This window comes from Betta splendens, chromosome 10 (genome assembly GCF_900634795.4).
Source record: "Betta splendens chromosome 10, fBetSpl5.4, whole genome shotgun sequence".
Lineage (NCBI taxonomy): Eukaryota > Metazoa > Chordata > Actinopteri > Anabantiformes > Osphronemidae > Betta > Betta splendens.
The window spans coordinates 13,398,332-13,416,081 of NC_040890.2; the positions used below are offsets into that span (position 1 = coordinate 13,398,332).

General features: G+C 42.1%; 2 protein-coding genes across 3 annotated transcripts; both read right to left on the bottom strand.

Annotated features, from left to right (window-relative positions):
* Positions 1-383: 383 nt before the first annotated feature.
* Positions 384-4,682, bottom strand: p2rx3a (purinergic receptor P2X, ligand-gated ion channel, 3a). Its single transcript, XM_029165303.3, has 12 exons — positions 4,287-4,682; positions 3,872-4,007; positions 3,716-3,787; positions 3,396-3,456; positions 3,131-3,227; positions 2,963-3,040; positions 2,761-2,893; positions 2,495-2,628; positions 2,301-2,394; positions 2,130-2,195; positions 1,959-2,036; positions 384-1,872 (listed from the first exon to the last, which is right to left on the bottom strand). Exons 1-12 carry the CDS (start codon positions 4,418-4,420, stop codon positions 1,726-1,728), a joined length of 1,230 nt encoding a protein of 409 aa, XP_029021136.1. The 5' UTR covers positions 4,421-4,682; the 3' UTR covers positions 384-1,725.
* A 1,779-nt stretch (positions 4,683-6,461) lies between these two features.
* On the bottom strand, positions 6,462-16,045 carry ssrp1a (structure specific recognition protein 1a). Of its 2 annotated transcripts, none has more exons than XM_029165564.3 (18): positions 15,897-16,045; positions 15,003-15,082; positions 14,326-14,511; positions 11,671-11,776; positions 11,243-11,436; positions 11,053-11,153; positions 10,803-10,932; positions 10,577-10,680; positions 10,232-10,360; positions 9,939-10,160; positions 9,691-9,763; positions 8,598-8,730; positions 8,474-8,519; positions 8,178-8,310; positions 7,892-8,059; positions 7,653-7,750; positions 7,370-7,550; positions 6,462-6,937 (listed from the first exon to the last, which is right to left on the bottom strand). In XM_029165564.3, the coding sequence occupies exons 2-18, from the start codon at positions 15,054-15,056 to the stop codon at positions 6,869-6,871; spliced, it is 2,127 nt and encodes a 708-aa protein (XP_029021397.1). In that variant the 5' UTR covers positions 15,057-15,082; positions 15,897-16,045; the 3' UTR covers positions 6,462-6,868. The 2 variants fall into 2 exon arrangements, with proteins under 2 accessions (XP_029021397.1, XP_055368483.1); XM_055512508.1 differs by lacking the exon at positions 15,897-16,045 and adding an exon at positions 15,811-15,829.
* Between the last annotated feature and the right edge of the window lie 1,705 nt (positions 16,046-17,750).

Genomic DNA, 17,750 nt, shown 5'->3' on the forward strand with positions numbered 1-17,750 from the left:
TTTGATAATGGCTCCCTGTTCAGCCATTCAGCCGGAAATTAACCCCAGAGGAGGAAATAGACACGAGTTGGTGCCGAAGCAGATGTTGCACACTCTGTTCAACTCTTAAAAGATTAAAAACATATTCAAAGACATTTTAGCAAAGCTATTAAAAAAATGTTTGTACAAGAACCCAAATTATTAAAGGAACACTTCTTCAATATTCAATGGGGGTTGACCCAAACGATGGCAGGTAATATTTAAGAATGAAGAGACAATCAGCTTCCTGCACATTTCCTATGCAGAGAAATTATCATTTATTCCTCTGCAAAAGTCCTCTGAAACATCTCAGAGGACTTACAGACTACAACTACTGATTCCTGTGGTTTTCTGAATCTGCCCTTGCAACGGCCAGGCTGAGAGGGGGGGCGGAGCTAAAAGACAGGTAGGTCCAGTCACTGTAACTCAGGTGATTCGTCAGAGTGCAATGCATTCTGGGTGTTGTTGGATATGATCATTTTCAACCACAACACATATTACTTCTGTTTTCCCTCTTTTCTTTGGACATTGACCATCAATGATAAATGCTGTTGCACATTTCTGTTGATAAAACGTCAAATATTTATAACACATACCGTATGGCTTTAACCATTAATTAATTCACGCCTGTAATTAAAAAATAGTGACATATTAAAATGTCATCCATATTCATTTGTTCTTCTAGTTAGAGGTGCTATTGTCAGTTGACGTTCGGCAGGACACATCAAATCCATCCTTCAAATGCTTCAAATGAACCATTAGTTCAATCTGTGAACTAGCAACATAATAGTACTCCATTACATGCACTTATGTTGATTTGTATTATTAAATCATTGCATCCTCCCTTCACAGCTATCGCCCCCTGTCACTCGTTGTCAGAGCCATTAGGAGGCTCTTTAGCTGCTGTATTAGTGTCCTGGTTACAGCACGCAGGGAAGCAAGGAGGGGTGCAGACAATGTGGAGGATGTGTTTGTGTCAAAGGGGCAATGACAGCTACATGAACGTCTGATATTGGCGTCAACCACAATAAAGGGATCATAATGTAATATTGTGTCATCCAACCAGAAGAGGGGCTGCACTCATCCATTAATCTGTACAGTAACATCTCCACGTTCACGTCATTGCCCAGAAGTGGACTAATAATGGCCCATTTGCAAACCTCAAGTCACAAACACATTCATCCCACTAACAAACACGTTATTAATAGCTGTGTTTTACCCCATTAAGGCAAATCAGTGTCTTTATTTATGCAGGAGACAAAGAAAGAACTGTCGTCAACATGATGCTGAAGAAAACTACTCCAGAATGTTGTTCGAACAGTTTATTCTCAACCCTTGTCACCTTACGGCTTATTGGAGCAAAGTGGAAAGTAGAAAAAGCTTGATTTAGTTTTGATATTTAGGATTTGGAGCTTATTGAAGGAGAGATTTTGTAAAACTGCTTCACGTTTATAAAAACATTTTTATTGTTTTGCATGTGGGTTTAGTAACTGGAGAGTTAAGCTTAGTTTCAGTGGAGCAGAGACTGAGTGTGATCGATGCCAGTAGCTGTTACATACATGAAGCCACCGTTCTCTTCTCTGTGTAGATGTGTAACTGGGACTGGTTTTCTTTGCCCTGTTACATTCAAATGACAGGCTGCCAACAACCAGAAAAGACATGAATCCCTGTGAAGGTGAAGAATGTCCACTTGGCAGGTGTTGGCGGTCAGAGAGCCTGGTCGGAGGCCGACAGCGACAGGGCCCCAGAGTCATAGTCCTTGGAGCTCTTCATAGGTGTTTTGAGTGACAGCTGGCTACCTGGACTCTGGCTGAGGGACGCTTCTAGCTGAGCCTCTATCTGCTCCTCGGAAACCTGCAAGAAAGAAATACAGAATGGTGTGTTCACGATACAGGTCACTGCTGCAGGCATTGGGTCTGCTGTCATAAAGACAACATCACCTCCTCGAATTTCTTTGCCTTGTACTGCGCCGCTCCCTTCATGAAATTGAGCAGGATGACGTCACATAGAACCGAAGCCTGTGAAGAAAATTAAGAAGCAGTGATGGAAACTGAGAGCAGCATAATAACCCCTTGTTTCACTTCCACTCGTGCCTGATCAGGAACTCTTACCAGTCCAACTGAGGTGAAGGCCGCGACCAAGTTGATCAGAGTTGGGATTGTGTCGAACTTTCCTGCCTGGAACAAACAACAACAGGTATATGGATATGATGATGATGATGATGATGATGATGATGATGATGATGATGATGATGATGATGATGATGATGATGATGAACTCACATTGCCGGTGACCATGACATCAAAGCGGATGGCGTGTACTTTGTGAAGAGTCCTGAACTCTGTTCCGTTGTCTGTTTTGTAATATTTGGCAAATCTGTCTCAATGAGCAAAACCAAAAAGGAGGAAGTCAGCTAAAAAAGAAAAGGAGTAAAATGACTGAGAAAGAGGCTCCTTGCTCTAATGGGCCTCGGTACCTGAAGTTGTAGCCCTTAGAGATGCTATTGGTGAAGGGCGCGTCCAGTCGTGTGAATGAGTACTTGGGCATGCAGTGTTTAATGTGTCGGTCCAGGTTGCACTTCCACTCGATGTTTATTCCTATTTCTCCACCCTGAGGAAACGAGAGACACACATTGAGACTCCTCACGGGTACGTGACGCCGGGTGATGGAAACATGCCGCTCATGGATGACGGATGACTTCAGGAAGTTCACAAGGGGAGGAGGAAGAAGCAGGAGGTACACCTTGTCCGCCAGGTCGTCCACGTCCTGCCCGGTGTAGTTCAGCACGTCGCCCACGCGGAATATGGGGCAGAAGGGGTTCAACACCGGATGGTAGGTACAGCCCATGTCTTTCTCAGAGGAGGGAATGTTCCCACTGACAGAGGACAGCGTTAATGCTTGTGCTGAAAACGAGGCGTCCTCAGTAATTAACAACCAGACCTACCGGGTGACATTGAAGAGTGGAAAGCGAATGCTGTTCTTGATGAAGATGGTGAAGTTTGTCACATCCAGCATTGGTTCGCTGAGGAGGGAGTGGACAGAGGAGATGGCAGCGTTTTCTACTGACAGAAACCCGAGCGCATCTGTGCGTTGGAGTGTGTGGAACTCTTACACTTTGACACTGCGGTTCTCCACCGGACACCATCCTTCTATCTCACAATGTCCCTTTGTCCCGTTGGAGGACGGAAGGCAAACACCAGTTATTACCCCTGGTGTTACAGAAAGACAGGCGGTTCCTTAGAGATTCTCATAAATACTATGATTAGTTCACGCAGGTTTCTGTAAGGATTTATGAATTCATGAATTTCCATGGGGCTCTGTGATAGCGTTAGCGTTAGCGTTAGCTAGGGTCAACCTGTTTAGGAGCGTTGACTCACCACTGACACGCTTGCTTTCCATCTCCTTGGCACAGTCTTCATCTGAGTTACAAGGCAGCATCTTCACAAAAGGAAGCGCACACAGAAATCTAAATTAAAACATGCTGCCAACATTACGTCATGTTCTTCCTCTGGTCCCGTGATCATTACTGAGCCTTCAACATTATGAAAGATAAGACAAGCTTTGTTGCAAAGTAACTGTATTTAGGGTCATTTATGTGTGGCATCGAATATAAAACATCCTGACATGCACGCAAGTGGTTCCAGGTTGATTTCTAACATTCCAAGTTCATCTAAGCAGACGTTGAATGCATCCTTACCTCTGCACATCTTCCCTGAAACTGATTTTCTGTGATGATGAGCTTTGTCATAATGCAGAAAATCCCTTCACCCTGAATCGCAGGAGATCAAGTTCACACAATGACTAAAACGATAATTAAAACACGCTTCACACAAAGGAGAACTTATGAACACACCTGTGGAGGGAAGACGTAGTCGGCCACATCCATCACACGGTTGTGATGGTAACCGGAGCCTTTCACTTTGGTCATTACGGCCGACTCGATGCCGGTGTCGGTCACCTGATAAGCTTTCTCATGGATGAAGACCCACCTGTAGCACCGATGCACAGCACAATATTTAGTTCTGTAGATTAACTTGATGAGAGATGGTATTTACTTTTTGAAGCTATAGACAAAGACACTAAATCTTATCAGTTTAGTTCACTGTGTAAATACTCAGCATGGAGAAACTATATTTAATTTCTCATTTATTTAGATCATATATGGTATTTTTAAATAAAGTGGATAACTGATGATTTTTCAACATAATAAAATCTCCATTAATCTCAGAGAGGTGGAACTACACCTCACCCACACACACACAACTCACCCGACAAAATACGCGATGATGAACAGCTGTACGATCCTGTTGATGATGCCCACGGACCAGCTCTTGACCACCACCGACTTGGTGGTCTCGTAGGTGAAGAAGCCGGTGACGAAGCCGTACAACAGGCCACCCATGGCAGCTCGTCGGTGCGGGTCCGAGAGGACGCGGGTCGAGGCTGAAAGAAAAGTGCAACTCCCGCCTGGCGCCGACAGAAGCCTCCTCACAAGTGTAGTATGCACGTTTCTGGAGGTTTTAAAGCTCGCTGGTGCTAATAAACCCAAGGCAGTTTTCACTCAGGTCCTGTCTGTCACTCCTTAGTGTACGATGGCTCTACGTGCTTCATTGAGGATGCGTCGGATCAGCCTCAGTGTCTCTGATCGTTCTCTCTTTCCTCGTTTCATCCGTTTATGGCACTGACAGGACCCTCCCTCCACACAGATGAGGAGTAACATGTGTCTCCTCTGCCCCTCCCTCTCTTTATCGCCAAATATTCCCATCACCGTGACTCTTTTGTCTTGAAAACACAGTAAGGACACAGACACACGCAAAATAGCCAAAGGTCACTGATCAATATCCCCTACTACAGCACATACATTTCTGAAATCACTTTAGTGAGTTTCTAACATTTCCTGGATGCTTTTATCTAAAGCAACTTGCACCAAAGTGGGTTCATTAATATTTGAGTGTGAGTGAGTGACTCAGTGGGAATCGATTCGTAAACCTGCCAGTGTCATTTAGAGCACACATCTAAAGCTGTTTAAATGTTTAACTGGCTTCAATATGTAGGAGACAATTAAGCGGTTTCAAGGGCTGTGATTTCTTACTTAAAAACAATTAAAAGTAAACTTAAAGTAAATTTCGACTACAAGGAGCGTCAACTTCAATACTTTAATGAAATAAATACTGATGTTTAATTAACTCATGAAAATCAATGCTGTGATTTAAGACAAGCACCAGGAGAATTTTTCACATTTCACTACAGATTAGATTAAATACTAATAAAGAACAGATGCATTTCCCCCTAAAAGAAACACTTGTCACAGCGATACAGTAAATGTAAACCCTGAAACACATCCAAATGTTCAATATGCCCCCATTAAACAATATTTCAGAAGATAAAAAGAAATCGAATTTGATACTTACAGACAAGACACTTAAGAGGTTTGAGCCTAAATGCACTCTAATAAATCACAAAATTATTGACAGCTGTGCAATAATTGCGACATTTGAGACGACTACTTCTTAATACTCACGGGCAGCAGCGGCGTCATTACTGCCTCTCGCATCAGGGAGATAATGTAATGGTGCAATGACAGTGTGTATGTGTTTGTGCAGAAGCACGTGTCATTTCTTAAGTGGGTCCATTATGTTTGTGGTCACTTAACAGTAACATAATACAGTGCACACATAAACATACATGTGCTGCCACTGTCAGACACACACATGCAGTGGTTGGCGCGTGAGGAGCAGTCCAGCAGACGAGCTACTGCAGCTCCAGCTGGAGAAGTTAATGGGGGTTCTGATCGGAGAACCTGGGGAACACACGGCACCAAGATGCCCTGTGGCCGTGGTTCATGTCCTGGAAACATTAGACTCCGATGGCTGTGGCCTCTTTCAGTAGAATGATGCTAATGGTTTGAGGTGATGACTTTGCCTCTAAATTCCACAGGTGTGTTTGCATTTAGTTCAGGCTGCTATACCTATACGCATACAGACACCCCACACAGCTGTTATAATGTCTGACAGCTTTTTGCCCAGTTTAACCTGGACACTACTAGAAAAGATGCTACTGTCTCATCAAAGCTGTTCAGGAAACAGTGAACCATGAAGTGGGGAGTGTTTGGCTCTCAAAAACCACCATGTACTTAGAGTTAAAACCACCGCCTTCCAACATTTATCACTGTGTGGCTTCACCCCAGCACCCCACACACAATAAACCACCCAGCCTGGTTAAATGGGCTAAATGCAGCAAAACAGGACCAACATGTAGCTCTACTGTTGGTTTCAGAGGGGGTCCCACAATCGCTGTACAGTAATGATCTGCCTGGATTCATGTTGAGACTCAGACTTCATTTAACTCCTGCCATTTTACTCATGAAGCTTCTACTTCCCATATAAAACACCTCAAACAGTAAATTCCTGTGCATTAAAAACTGACACCAGGTATGTCATGACTTATTGAAAAAGATTCATTTATTTATTAGTTATGCCTGAAAACATGAGATGGCAAAACACAAAATACACGTAAATGCGGGTGTTTAAATGCTCTACAACGAAAAACCACACGAATAAACTAATAACTCCTACAATCCTCTTTCTGCTGTAATTCTACAAACATACATCACCCCTGGGTGATAATTGAAAAAAAAAAAAAAAACCTTGAAGGTTTCTTTGAAAAGAGGTACATTTGCATACCACAACATCTGAGATGTCACGAAATCCCACTGGAATATCAATTGACACATGAGATTTAGATTCAGAGAAGAGTTTGTTGTGATGAAGCTTGAATCCGCTGATCTGCCAGTTCATGTGATGAGAAATCCTTGGTCCTTGGTTTTTTGAAAGATGAATAAAATGGGTTTTTAGTCAGACTCTTCCTCTGAGCTGGCGGGTGTGGAAATAGCTTCTTCCTCCTCATCATCATCTGATTCCTTGGAAAAAACAACAACAAAAAAACATTTACTAACAAAAATATAAAGCAAAAGCAGATCTGATAAAAGGTTTCCATCACTAAACTGTCTCAGTAGCAGTGTAAAAGCCTGAAACCAATTATTCTTATGTACTTTGTGCAGTGCAACATTGAACTTAACATCTGAAAACATTTCAAGATGACAGATTTTTATGCAGTTATCAAAACTGTTGTACATGTTAAAGTAGCAGCACGTGTGTCTCCATCAAGAGAAATCTATTCTGGTAATAAGCCCTAAAATCCCAATAAAACAATTCACATCCCTGGGTAACTGTCCCACAGTGAGTGATATTATGTGGTGAACCAAGAGAAACGAGAAAGGAATTATCGGCTAATGGCTCCTGTTGCATCCATCTGATAATGGCATGTAATGGCATCTGTTCTCCGGCTTTACCTTCTTCCTCTTTGACTTGCTTTTGTGGTCAGAATCTGATGAACTCTCCTCGCTGGTTTCGATAAACTCTTTGCTTTTGAAGCTGTCGTTGCCTCCTCCTCCTCCTCGCTCTCGGTCCTTGTCTCCTCCAGCAGACTTCCTCTTCTTCTCGTCCTTTTTACCTGCAGACTTTTTACTCTCCCTATTGAAGTGAGAAAGTTGATATATTAAAGAGTTCTGTAAAAATGAAAGAATGAATGAATGAATGAATGTATGATCTATAGATCCATCTTCAGACACATACTTCTTGGAACTGGAGGCCGACCCTCCACCACTCTCTTTGTACTCCAGCTTTGCTTTGTCATACTGCCTCTTGGCCTCTCCTGCTTTTGTTTCCCATTCCTGCAGCAATCAGTGAATCAGGGATGAAGAAGATGTAGCATCAAATTGATACAAATTATTAAACTTTTTATTCTGGTCTTCGTTCTATGCACTTGTCATGAAATCAAACATCTTTCCATCAACACTTAATCACAGCCCAACCTCCTTCTCATCTTTGCCCAGTTGTCTCCACATCTCTCCGGCCTTCTTGGAGATCTCTGTGATGGAGATGCCGGGGTTCTCTGACTTGATTCGCTCCCGACTAGAGTTCAGCCACAGCATGTAAGCACTCATTGGCCTCTTAGGACCACCGGCATCTTTCTGCTTCTTCTACAATGAAAGAATAAAAAAGAAAACAGCAGGTGAATGAGTACGATGTTTTACTGGTCCTTAATTCACTATCCCATCCATTCCCATCTTTCTCTCTTCATCTCAGCTGCATTCCCACCTCTTTGCGTGGTTTCCTCTCTTTTTTCTCCTTCACCACTTTGGCTTTCTTGGCTTTCTTCTTCTTTGCACCCTCATCTTCACTTTCATCCCCTTCTTCACTGCTGTCGCTGGCGGAGGCATTGCTGTCGTACCTAATTGAGGATGGTGAAAAAACAAAACATAAAACGGTTCAAAAATAAACAAGTGTACACTGAGAAGAACAGATCTATCCCACTCAATTTAACGCCAGTGATTTGTGAATGATAAATGATAAAATCAATTTGAGCCAACTACAAAAAGAACTAAATAACTTACTCTTCTGCAATGTCATCATCTTCCTCTCCAGGATTAAATGACTCATCTACAAACAGAAAAGCCAACAATCAAAACATACCAAACATTTAAGATCAACACATCAGCCTTTGAGAGTCTCACTTACCACTGCCGCTGCCTGAATCGTCGCTGTCGTTTCCTTCCTCCCTGATCTTGCCCTCAGCCTTCATCCTCTCCAGGTAAGCATCGTGCTGGTCGTCGTCTGAGTCACTGTACTCATCAATCTTACCCTTCATACCCTGAAAGCAAACTACACAGTCAAACTCCAAATACCATTTCCTTTGCCATCCCATGTCTAACAATTCTAGCAGAAAATCATGGTGATAAATATAGATAAATAACACCACACCGATCTAAATTACAGTTGAAGGTGGATGAGACTGTTTGTGACAATTCGTTTTGAATTTGTAGTCTTTTCTATCACCTTCACAGCAGCACTCTCTTTAGTGAATTGCTAGTAAAAAAACAAAGACGTGGTGTGGACGTCATTTTGGAAACCAAACCCAAACCTACTACATCGTTTCCCCATCTCCATGCATTAGTATTTGTATTTTTCCCAGGGGACGGACAGACAGACAGCAAGTCAGCGAGGCTTTCATTAAGACACCAACAGGAAATGAGAGAAGGCACATTCATGTTCACTGAGTTGTTCTGCTGACCCCTGTCATCATGGCAAATAGACGGCTTTGTTACCAGCACCACTAAGATGGTGCATCAGCTACAAACTAGACTGATAGGATAGTGGATAGCCTGATGGTCATGATGACAGCTGTGACACGTGTTAAAGCACCAAAAGCCCCCTGGCCACATATTAGTCAGCAAACCAATGCACTCACACTCTCACTCACACACACACAAACTGAAACTGGATTAAAAGTCACGCAATCCTCCACCTCCATGATTAGTTGTAAATTACTCAAAGTTTAATTAGGTTCAACACCAACTGCGTAGGTGATGTCAAACCAAATCAGGTCATTGGACACAATCCTCAGTAACGCCATGCAAATAGAAATCACTCCACACGGATCAGATTGAAGACTTAATCCACACGCTACACCTGTGACCATACCAACCTTCTTCTACAGGGTACAAGGACAAACATACAGGAGAAGGGCAACAAGCATCAATATGTGATGGAAGCTGGTGTCAGATATTTGCTTTACTGTATGTGGCAGATTAAAAAAGAAAAAAGGTGTTACCTCCTTGAATCCTCGGTTTTTGATGTTTAGCTTCTTAGCATTAACAAAGTCAAAGAGTTTTCCATACTCTTCTCTGAAGGAAAAGAAAGGTTAGATGAGATGACTAACTCATAAATTAATTACTACACATTGAGAAACAGTGACACCATCAATGACCAGTGTAAACATACTAGTGTGTAGTAAACAATTTGGCTTTTTTTTAGATCTTATAAAAACAGAATAGGCTGAGTTGGTGTCCGTGTGCTCACCTCTCAATGCTGCTGAAGGTGTACTGGTTTCCCTGTTTGGTCTCAATCTCAAAGTCAAAGGAACGCGTTGTTGTGGTCCCACGGGCAAAGTTGACGCATGAGATCTCCTCGAAGCGCAGGTGCACAGGAGGTTTGTGAACGTAGATGAAGCCTCTCTCTAGTGGGTAGAGGAGGCCTGAGGACGCTTTGTATGAGCAGGTGATGCACTGAGCCCCCGAGTGACTGTGGGAGAGAGACGGGTGCTTAACGAGATTTACTCAGCTGTATCAGGGACAATGTGTGAAGGTGCGCACCCTTGGAAGTTGCCGGGCACAGTAATCTTGCGGTTGACCAGGGCCTTCATCACTCTGCTGACCATCTCATACAAGGACCCAGACATGTTTTTACTGAGTTTACCCTCAAAACGACGTTCAACATCCTCCCTATTAAGCAAAAAAAAAAAATGCAGACATGTTAACAGAAGTAGCTGCTGGTGACTATATAACCATGACTCCTCCTTTGCTTCCCTCTGGTGGAGACATGCTTCTACGACATCTGTACTAAAAACATTTCTTATGGCATCATGCATCATGCTTTTAAAACAAACAAGGCACATGCAACCTTTGAAACGATTGCGCACTTCACTGTCACATACTCACTCGCTCATGTTGAGTGTGAGGTTTATGTCCTCTTCTTTGGAGAAAAGCAGGATAAGGAAGTGATAACGCGTCTGACCCTGCTTGATTGGAGGATCCAGACTGATCTAAAGAGGAAGAAGAGGAAAATTGCTGACATGAGACACAATTGGGTACAAAGCTCACAAATAAATATTATTATTTAAATAAATAAATTATGTCAAAAATGTCACATAAAAAGACAACTTACAACAAAGAACATCTGTCTTTGGTCTTTGTGTGGCAACAGGAATAATCTGAGGACAGTGGTGTAAGGAATCTTGTAGTCAAAGGTCTTGCCGTGGAGGTGAAGGAAAGTTGGATAGATACGAATATCATATCTAAAGGAGGAAAATTATATTGTTATACTGTTAGTTACTCATACTGCAGTTTGCAATTATGAAGCTTTGCAAGAAGGAATCTCTGATGAACAGTTTTATCTTTATATGTTGATCCTCTACCTTCCTCTGGGTGTAAGACATTGCAACTCTTTGAAGATACACACAGCGTCTCCTGTGGCCTGGATCACATCAGCCTTTGACAAGACATTCTGGGCAAATGCCTACATGAGAAAAACACCATTACCCATGTGGCTTCACTCTCTTTGGAGACAGAACTATTAGTAACCATGCAAGCTTGTCCTTCTCGTACCTCTACAGGGTCTTGACGTTCATCGGCCTGGCTGGGTGGGACGTAGAACCGGACCTCCATGAGGGAGACTTCAGTGTCGTCATTCTGGTGAAACTCCAGGGTGACTTCATTCTTTCCTGTGGCGCACTGGGACACGTTGGATAGCGGGACCTCGAAGGCTGTGTTGTCATTGACGTCAAACATCAACAAAGGGCCTGTTACAGTAGAAACAGAATGAGAATGCAGTCTTAGTCATGTAGTCATGTAGGGACTATAATATGTTCACTAAACAGAAAATCTCATCTGGGTCAAATATAGGTTCTTCACATGACTTTGTTGTAAAAAGCACATGGTGAATGTGGCGGTGATGTAAACTTGATGCATAAACCTGTGCCAGCATTAATCTCACACCGAGGCCTCTCTGGTTGTTGCAGTGTGTATTTCTTTACCTGAGAATTTGGCTGTTCCCCAGTTCCAGCCCTTCACACACATGTCCTTCTCTGTCAGCTCCACCTTGTAGTTGTTCTTAAAAAACTCAGAGATCTTCTCCAAGTCCTAGTGGATACAAGCAAGAGGGGGGGAAAGGAAAGGTGGGAAGATGTGAGTCAAATCGGAAAGTGAGATTGACAAGAGAGGAAGGCATAGAAAGAACAGGCGGAAACAAAAAGAGAAAGGCTCAAAGTTAGCAAGGCAGTAAACATAGTGGAAGTGCATGGGTCAAAGCTTAACAAAACAATCCCCAGAAAAGGCGAGGAGAAGGGGTCTAATTAATCAAAACGTCATTATAACTGCGCCTGCTGCTGCAGGCCTCGTGGGAACGCTGGATGTAATCCATCCGCCCTCTCGCTTCTCCTCCCCTCCACCGACAATCAGCCTGTTTATTTATCCTGCAGACTCGCTTACAACTGGAACAGACCCCCACACACACATGCTCGCACAGTGACAAACACATGGTCTCTCTCTCTCTCTCACACAGACACACACAGACACAGACACAGACACACACAGACACACACAGACACACACACAGACACACACTCACTCTCTCGGTAGTACACATACACACATGTGGAAATGATTGTGGTGTGCAAGTGTGTGTCCAAGAAAATTATATGCTGTGGGAAAGAGTTTACACACCTGGATATCTGCCTGTCCATAAGGTTATTTCAGCCAATTAGAGCTCAGGGAGACTGTGTGTGTACGAGTGTGTGCGTAGAACAACAAAGGTTCGTGAGTGTGTTTGTTAGCCAGGATTAAGGCATTGTTTAGATGCGAGCAGATGTGTAAATCAGAGTTTGTGCAGACGTCGACAGTTGATGTTTGTGCCCTCATTTCTTGTGTCCTAATCAGGCTCAGTGTGGAGCGCCATCAATTGTTCATTACAGTTTGGCAAATTATTTGCTGTTTAGCTCATTTAGTCGGAATAAAACAGAATCCCTCCGTATCCACCACAGCAAGACCTACATTCAAATGCATTTATTCAGCCAGATTCTTTGAAACAGCTCTGGATCACACGTGAATTTTTGAGTTCTACAAATATTTTCCCATGAGCCTTTATACAAACACTTTTTCTCAATAAAAGATCAGGTCTAATCCTGAAAATTGGAACAAGTAAACAAGACTATGACAAATCGGGTAAATTGTTTTACTGGAGTTTGATATGCAGCATTAAACATGGCAGCTAGAGCGATTATGCGGGTCTTATACATTCTTTTATTTAACAAGACATTATAGTGAGGATAATTTTCTCAATTAATTGTTTGTTTTTTCACAGACCAATGAATTACTAATTGATCTGAAACAGACTCACTTTTCATGTATGATGAAAAGTCTTCCAAAGCCTGATGACAATCAGGCTTTGGAAGACAAATATTACCATATAACATTTAAATATTACCATATAACATTTGTTTAATATAGGTGAGTTTTTTTAAAATAGTTAATTTGTCTTTTCATTCTGTTTTTTCCCCTGGTTTCTACTTTAGTTTGTTATTTCTGTGGAAACATTTCAGACTGCGTCACAAAGGTTTTGAGGTTTGATCCTGACACTGATTACCTAAATAAAACAACAATGGGCAGCTGCTTAGATTTACAGCCATAATTTCCAAGCAAATCATGATGTCGAACTACAATCTGAACATGTAAATACGCTCTACACCCGCAGCTCCTCCAGAAGATGATTACAGACGAGCTACCCAAGAGAAATTTCCAAATTTCTGCTTCTTGTTAAAGGACACTTCATAATGACAGATGTATTGAAACATCTACTCAGCTCGTCGACGGCTAAACCACCAGCCAACTCCCGATTACTGATGCTGGCTGTGGGATAATAAACAATGACATCATAGACTGTGCTACAGAACGAGAGGATCCATCTCCTAAAAAAATATGCTGATTAACCCCAGGAGATGCTGCTGCACACAGACACTAGGTTATACCCACTGCTCAGTCCCCATCTTTTACTTGAAGGCTGACATTCTCCATTCACTCAGTGCCGTAGGGGGAGGGGAAAGACAAAAAACAAACACAACCCCGTTTTTTTGTCTGTCTTCTGAGCCAAATTGTTTCAGTGGATTGATATAAACACTGACTCACATGAGCCGATGATTACACTGTTTATGGAACACACATGCTAGCGCTGGTTTCCCTCATTAATCCCATTAGGAGCTTTGGGGAAAGGGGGCGACTCATTCACATGCTTTTGATAGCACCACACACAAACACACACCCACTCGTGGCCTTTTTGCAAGATGGTAGCGTTTTTCTGGGGAAATGTCAGATGTGGGATGAAGCTGTTTTTATGTAGTCCTCTTACTTGGGCTACATCCTTTGTCATAAACAAAGCAAAGAACTAACCAGCAGAATGTCACTGAAATATTCCACTGTGGCTTTGTTCTGTTCTGAATAATGTTATAACTATTTCCCAGAAAAAGAAGAGTATAAGCGGGAAGACGGATTGTGTTTGATGATATTATGAAAGGAAAACTACAAATAAAAAAGTCTGACTAAGCCTATAAACCCTAAATATGGTAAACTGCAGAACACAATTAATAAAATTTACATGAACCCCGACGATTTGACCTGTGTATAGATGTCACACTCACTGTGTCTCTGAAGCCATCGTATTTGTATACATGGCCTGTGCTGGTGCCCAGTTTGATGCCGTGACCTAAACACACTCGTCTCCACTGGGCCAGGTTGAGCTCTCCAGCTGGGATGCTGTCCACCTTCCCCGTCTTGTTGCTCTTATAAACCACATTCTGCTTGCTGAAACGCAGTCGCCCGTCATTCTGCAGCAACCAGTGAACACACACAAGGGTTTCTGGTTAAACATTCTTGTTGAAAACAGCACGGTGTAAAACAGAGGTAACAAATTGATTAATTAGTAGAAAACTCAGTAAGGTGCCATAAGGTAACAATTTACTGATGCATCTAGGGTGAAACTCAGGCACCACTGCATTTTGTGCTTTTTGATAGAAGATGAATTCTTGAAAGTAGAGTTGAGACAAACTCTCTGGTTTTCCAATTCCCACTTTGATGAAAATAATCTATAATACAATATAGAATACAAGAATATACCACTCAATGTAATTTTGGTGGATTTAGTTTTTGTTATTCAAGTTATCTACTTGAGAACAAGAAAATCTTTGATTATTTCATAGACCAAAATAATTTCAAGCACTGAATACGAGTGAATACACTATCTGCAGATAGTTGGGATGCTGAATAAAAAAGGGTTTGTATCATTATCGAGAGCAGAGGCGGTTGTGTGAATACTAACCCAGGAGCCTTTAACCTCCTGGTAAATCTCGTTGAACTCCAGTGTGTCTCCCATCTCTGCTACAGGTGATGACTGATGCGCTGTACACACAAACATTAAAAGCACATTAGATAAAACCATGCACTTCTGTAAATAGGCCAGAAAAACAAACCTGCTTATTTTGACAATTCCTTTTACTGTCACTGTTGTGGTCCACATTACACTTGCCAAAATAAAAGTTTATTAAAACAAGCGTGAATGAGACTGGGTCGAACACAAGGTCACCATTCAGACAGTTCAACCTGCCAACGAGTGACGCTGAAGAGGCTCTAAACAGCGTGGTGTCTGATAAGTTTTCACGGTCTTTGTGAGACCAGACATGAGCCATAGCGCTGAGTTTACACTGAGCTGCTGTGAGCTAGCTTTGCTAACAGATAACGTCGTTTACTGTGGCCAGTAATAATCACGCAGCAATTCTTTTCAGCGAAACATATCATCCAGTTTCTCACAAATAAAACAGCGAATATAGATTATCGCTAGGTCCCAGCGTTTCTGAATATATACGATACTAATACACATGATGCGCCACTCACAATGGCTAAGCTAACGTACACTGAAAACAGTGCGCTTCTTTTATAACGCTAGGCTGCGCAAATATGTTTGTTCAATATAAAAGACGACAGGAGCTGTAACACCGCCCCGCAGGCGCACACAGTGCACAGGTTCGAGCTCCCCAGGAGAACTAGGCCGGTGTACAGAAATCAAACGGTCTCCGGAGTTAATATCACAAACGACAAACCTTCAAATTAGATAAATATGCGACACTTACTATCGTTTCAACTTAAGGTAATTGGTAAACTAGTACCAAAATAACCGATACACCAGAATTTGTAAACTTTAATATTCATCCCTTACTGTGAACGTGATCAACAGCTTCGGCTGTTTCCCGCGTGTAGCATCGGGAGCTAGCCCTACGTCACCGGAAGCAGTCAGGGTACAAACGTATTTACATCCGGTTAAGCTCAGAGCTTTTATTTCATCATTAAAAACTTAAGTTTTTAAAAGTAAACTAAGGCTAAAGTGTGAAACAAGTAACTGTGTGTGTAGTCGCTGAAACATTGGCATGCTCACGATAGCTAGTGAAAATAATAAGCTGTTAGTGAGTCTCTGAGGAAATTGAGAAGTGAACCCTCACCACCACTAGATGGCAGACTGCCCATCGAATATAAAAGTGCCACTTTCAATTTATTTTTTCTTATTTTATCCTATTATATTTCGTTCTATTCAATTCTATTTTCGTCTCATATTATGAAACATAATTAAAAGCAGCGAGTGACAGTAATAGAAGTGATAAATACAGCCTATATCAATAAGAGAGTTGAGCAAACCGCAGTTTCAACAGACAGCTTATTAAGATTTTGAAACCACATTATACAGATACAAAATGCCATAGTTTAAAAGTCATCGGATTTAATGACCGCATGCTACATCACTCTGGGACTAAAATAAACTATTTGCCACATCCACTTTCTATGCAGTCGCCGCTATACTTCTAATGCGGCTCACATTGGCCTGGTGGCGTTTTAAAATTAAGAAAAAATTAAAAAACAAGTAAACCAAGTCGACTGTCCTTAAATGTGTTATTTTTGTGGCGGGGGTTACTTTAAAATGTCACTTAAATATAAATCAGAACACGTTTACCCCCCCCACCGTTTCGGTCGAGGGTCTGAGGATTTGGGGAGCACCTGGAAATGCTGATCCAGTTGGAGGACACTGCCAGTCCCCATGATTAGACCATTTATCCGTTTAGATTTCCAACCGGGCAAGCCTCGCAGATTTGGGATATCTCCGTGATTACTGGGGAATTTTACCAAGAGGCCCTACAAACTACAGGGAGTGGGAACGAGTATCTTTTTGATTTAAGTTGGATCCAGGACAAATAGTATAATAGTCAGAGCAGTGATGCGCACCACGGTGTGGGCTGCTTTGGTATGCTGACTGACAGCTCGAGGTGAGAGAAGAAGATCAACATAATCCCTGTGTCAATAAGAACTAAAACCTGAGGAATGAAGGGAAAAGAAAGGAAAGCCGTGGAGCAGGCAAACACTTGTCTTCATCCCCCCCCTTTCTTAAAAAAGACACTGTCTATATTTTTCCATTCACGATTTACTGATAACTTTATCACAGTTTGCGCAAGGCCTCTGAATTTACAGGCCTTAGAATTATTTTTCCCGTCTGCGTCGCTAACATAGAGGTTAATTAATAAATATCTCTGCATAAACCATCTTTTTAACTTTATGTGATAAGCTACGGTTGAGCTTGTATCTGTTCTCGATATAAAATATTTAATAAATTATGAATAATGACCACGGGTTTACCATGCGTTACGAATCCGAGGAAACATGGCCTTTGTTTGGAGCGGGTAATTTTATTTAAGGCCTAATTTTGACATTCAAATGCTAATTATTAGTAATTTGCAGAAAACAAACTAAAGCAGAATGGTGCACTTTTATTGTTCAGTGACTTGATAAGAAAGACATCAAAGCACTGGGGGAGCTTGACTCCTTGTTTTCTGGATGATTTGCGGGTCGCAGGGTTATTGGGTCTGGGATGAACTGCTCCAGCCGAACTTGCACCTTATTAAAGGGAAGCCGATTAAAGATCAAACGGCTGCCGTCGGGTTGCGTTCGGGAGGATGACGAGCGCGCAGGGGCAGAAATGCGTTGTGACAAGTCCCGTGGTTCGGCGGCTCTGTCAGCCTGAGTTGTG

Excerpts from the sequence above, each read along its gene's own strand:
- p2rx3a (XM_029165303.3), bottom strand. The coding sequence starts at position 4,420 with ATGGGTGGCCTGTTGTACGGCTTCGTCACCGGCTTCTTCACCTACGAG. Across the intron at positions 2,894-2,962 it reads CCACTCTTCAATGTCACCCG|TGGGAACATTCCCTCCTCTG; the intron begins GTAGGTCTGGTT and ends GTCCTCTGTCAG. Across the intron at positions 1,873-1,958 it reads AGGCAAAGAAATTCGAGGAG|GTTTCCGAGGAGCAGATAGA; the intron begins GTGATGTTGTCT and ends TCTTTCTTGCAG.
- ssrp1a (XM_029165564.3), bottom strand. The coding sequence starts at position 15,056 with ATGGGAGACACACTGGAGTTCAACGAGATTTACCAGGAGGTTAAAGGC. Across the intron at positions 11,437-11,670 it reads GGGAACAGCCAAATTCTCAG|GCCCTTTGTTGATGTTTGAC; the intron begins GTAAAGAAATAC and ends CTACTGTAACAG. Across the intron at positions 11,154-11,242 it reads AACGTCAAGACCCTGTAGAG|GCATTTGCCCAGAATGTCTT; the intron begins GTACGAGAAGGA and ends TTTCTCATGTAG.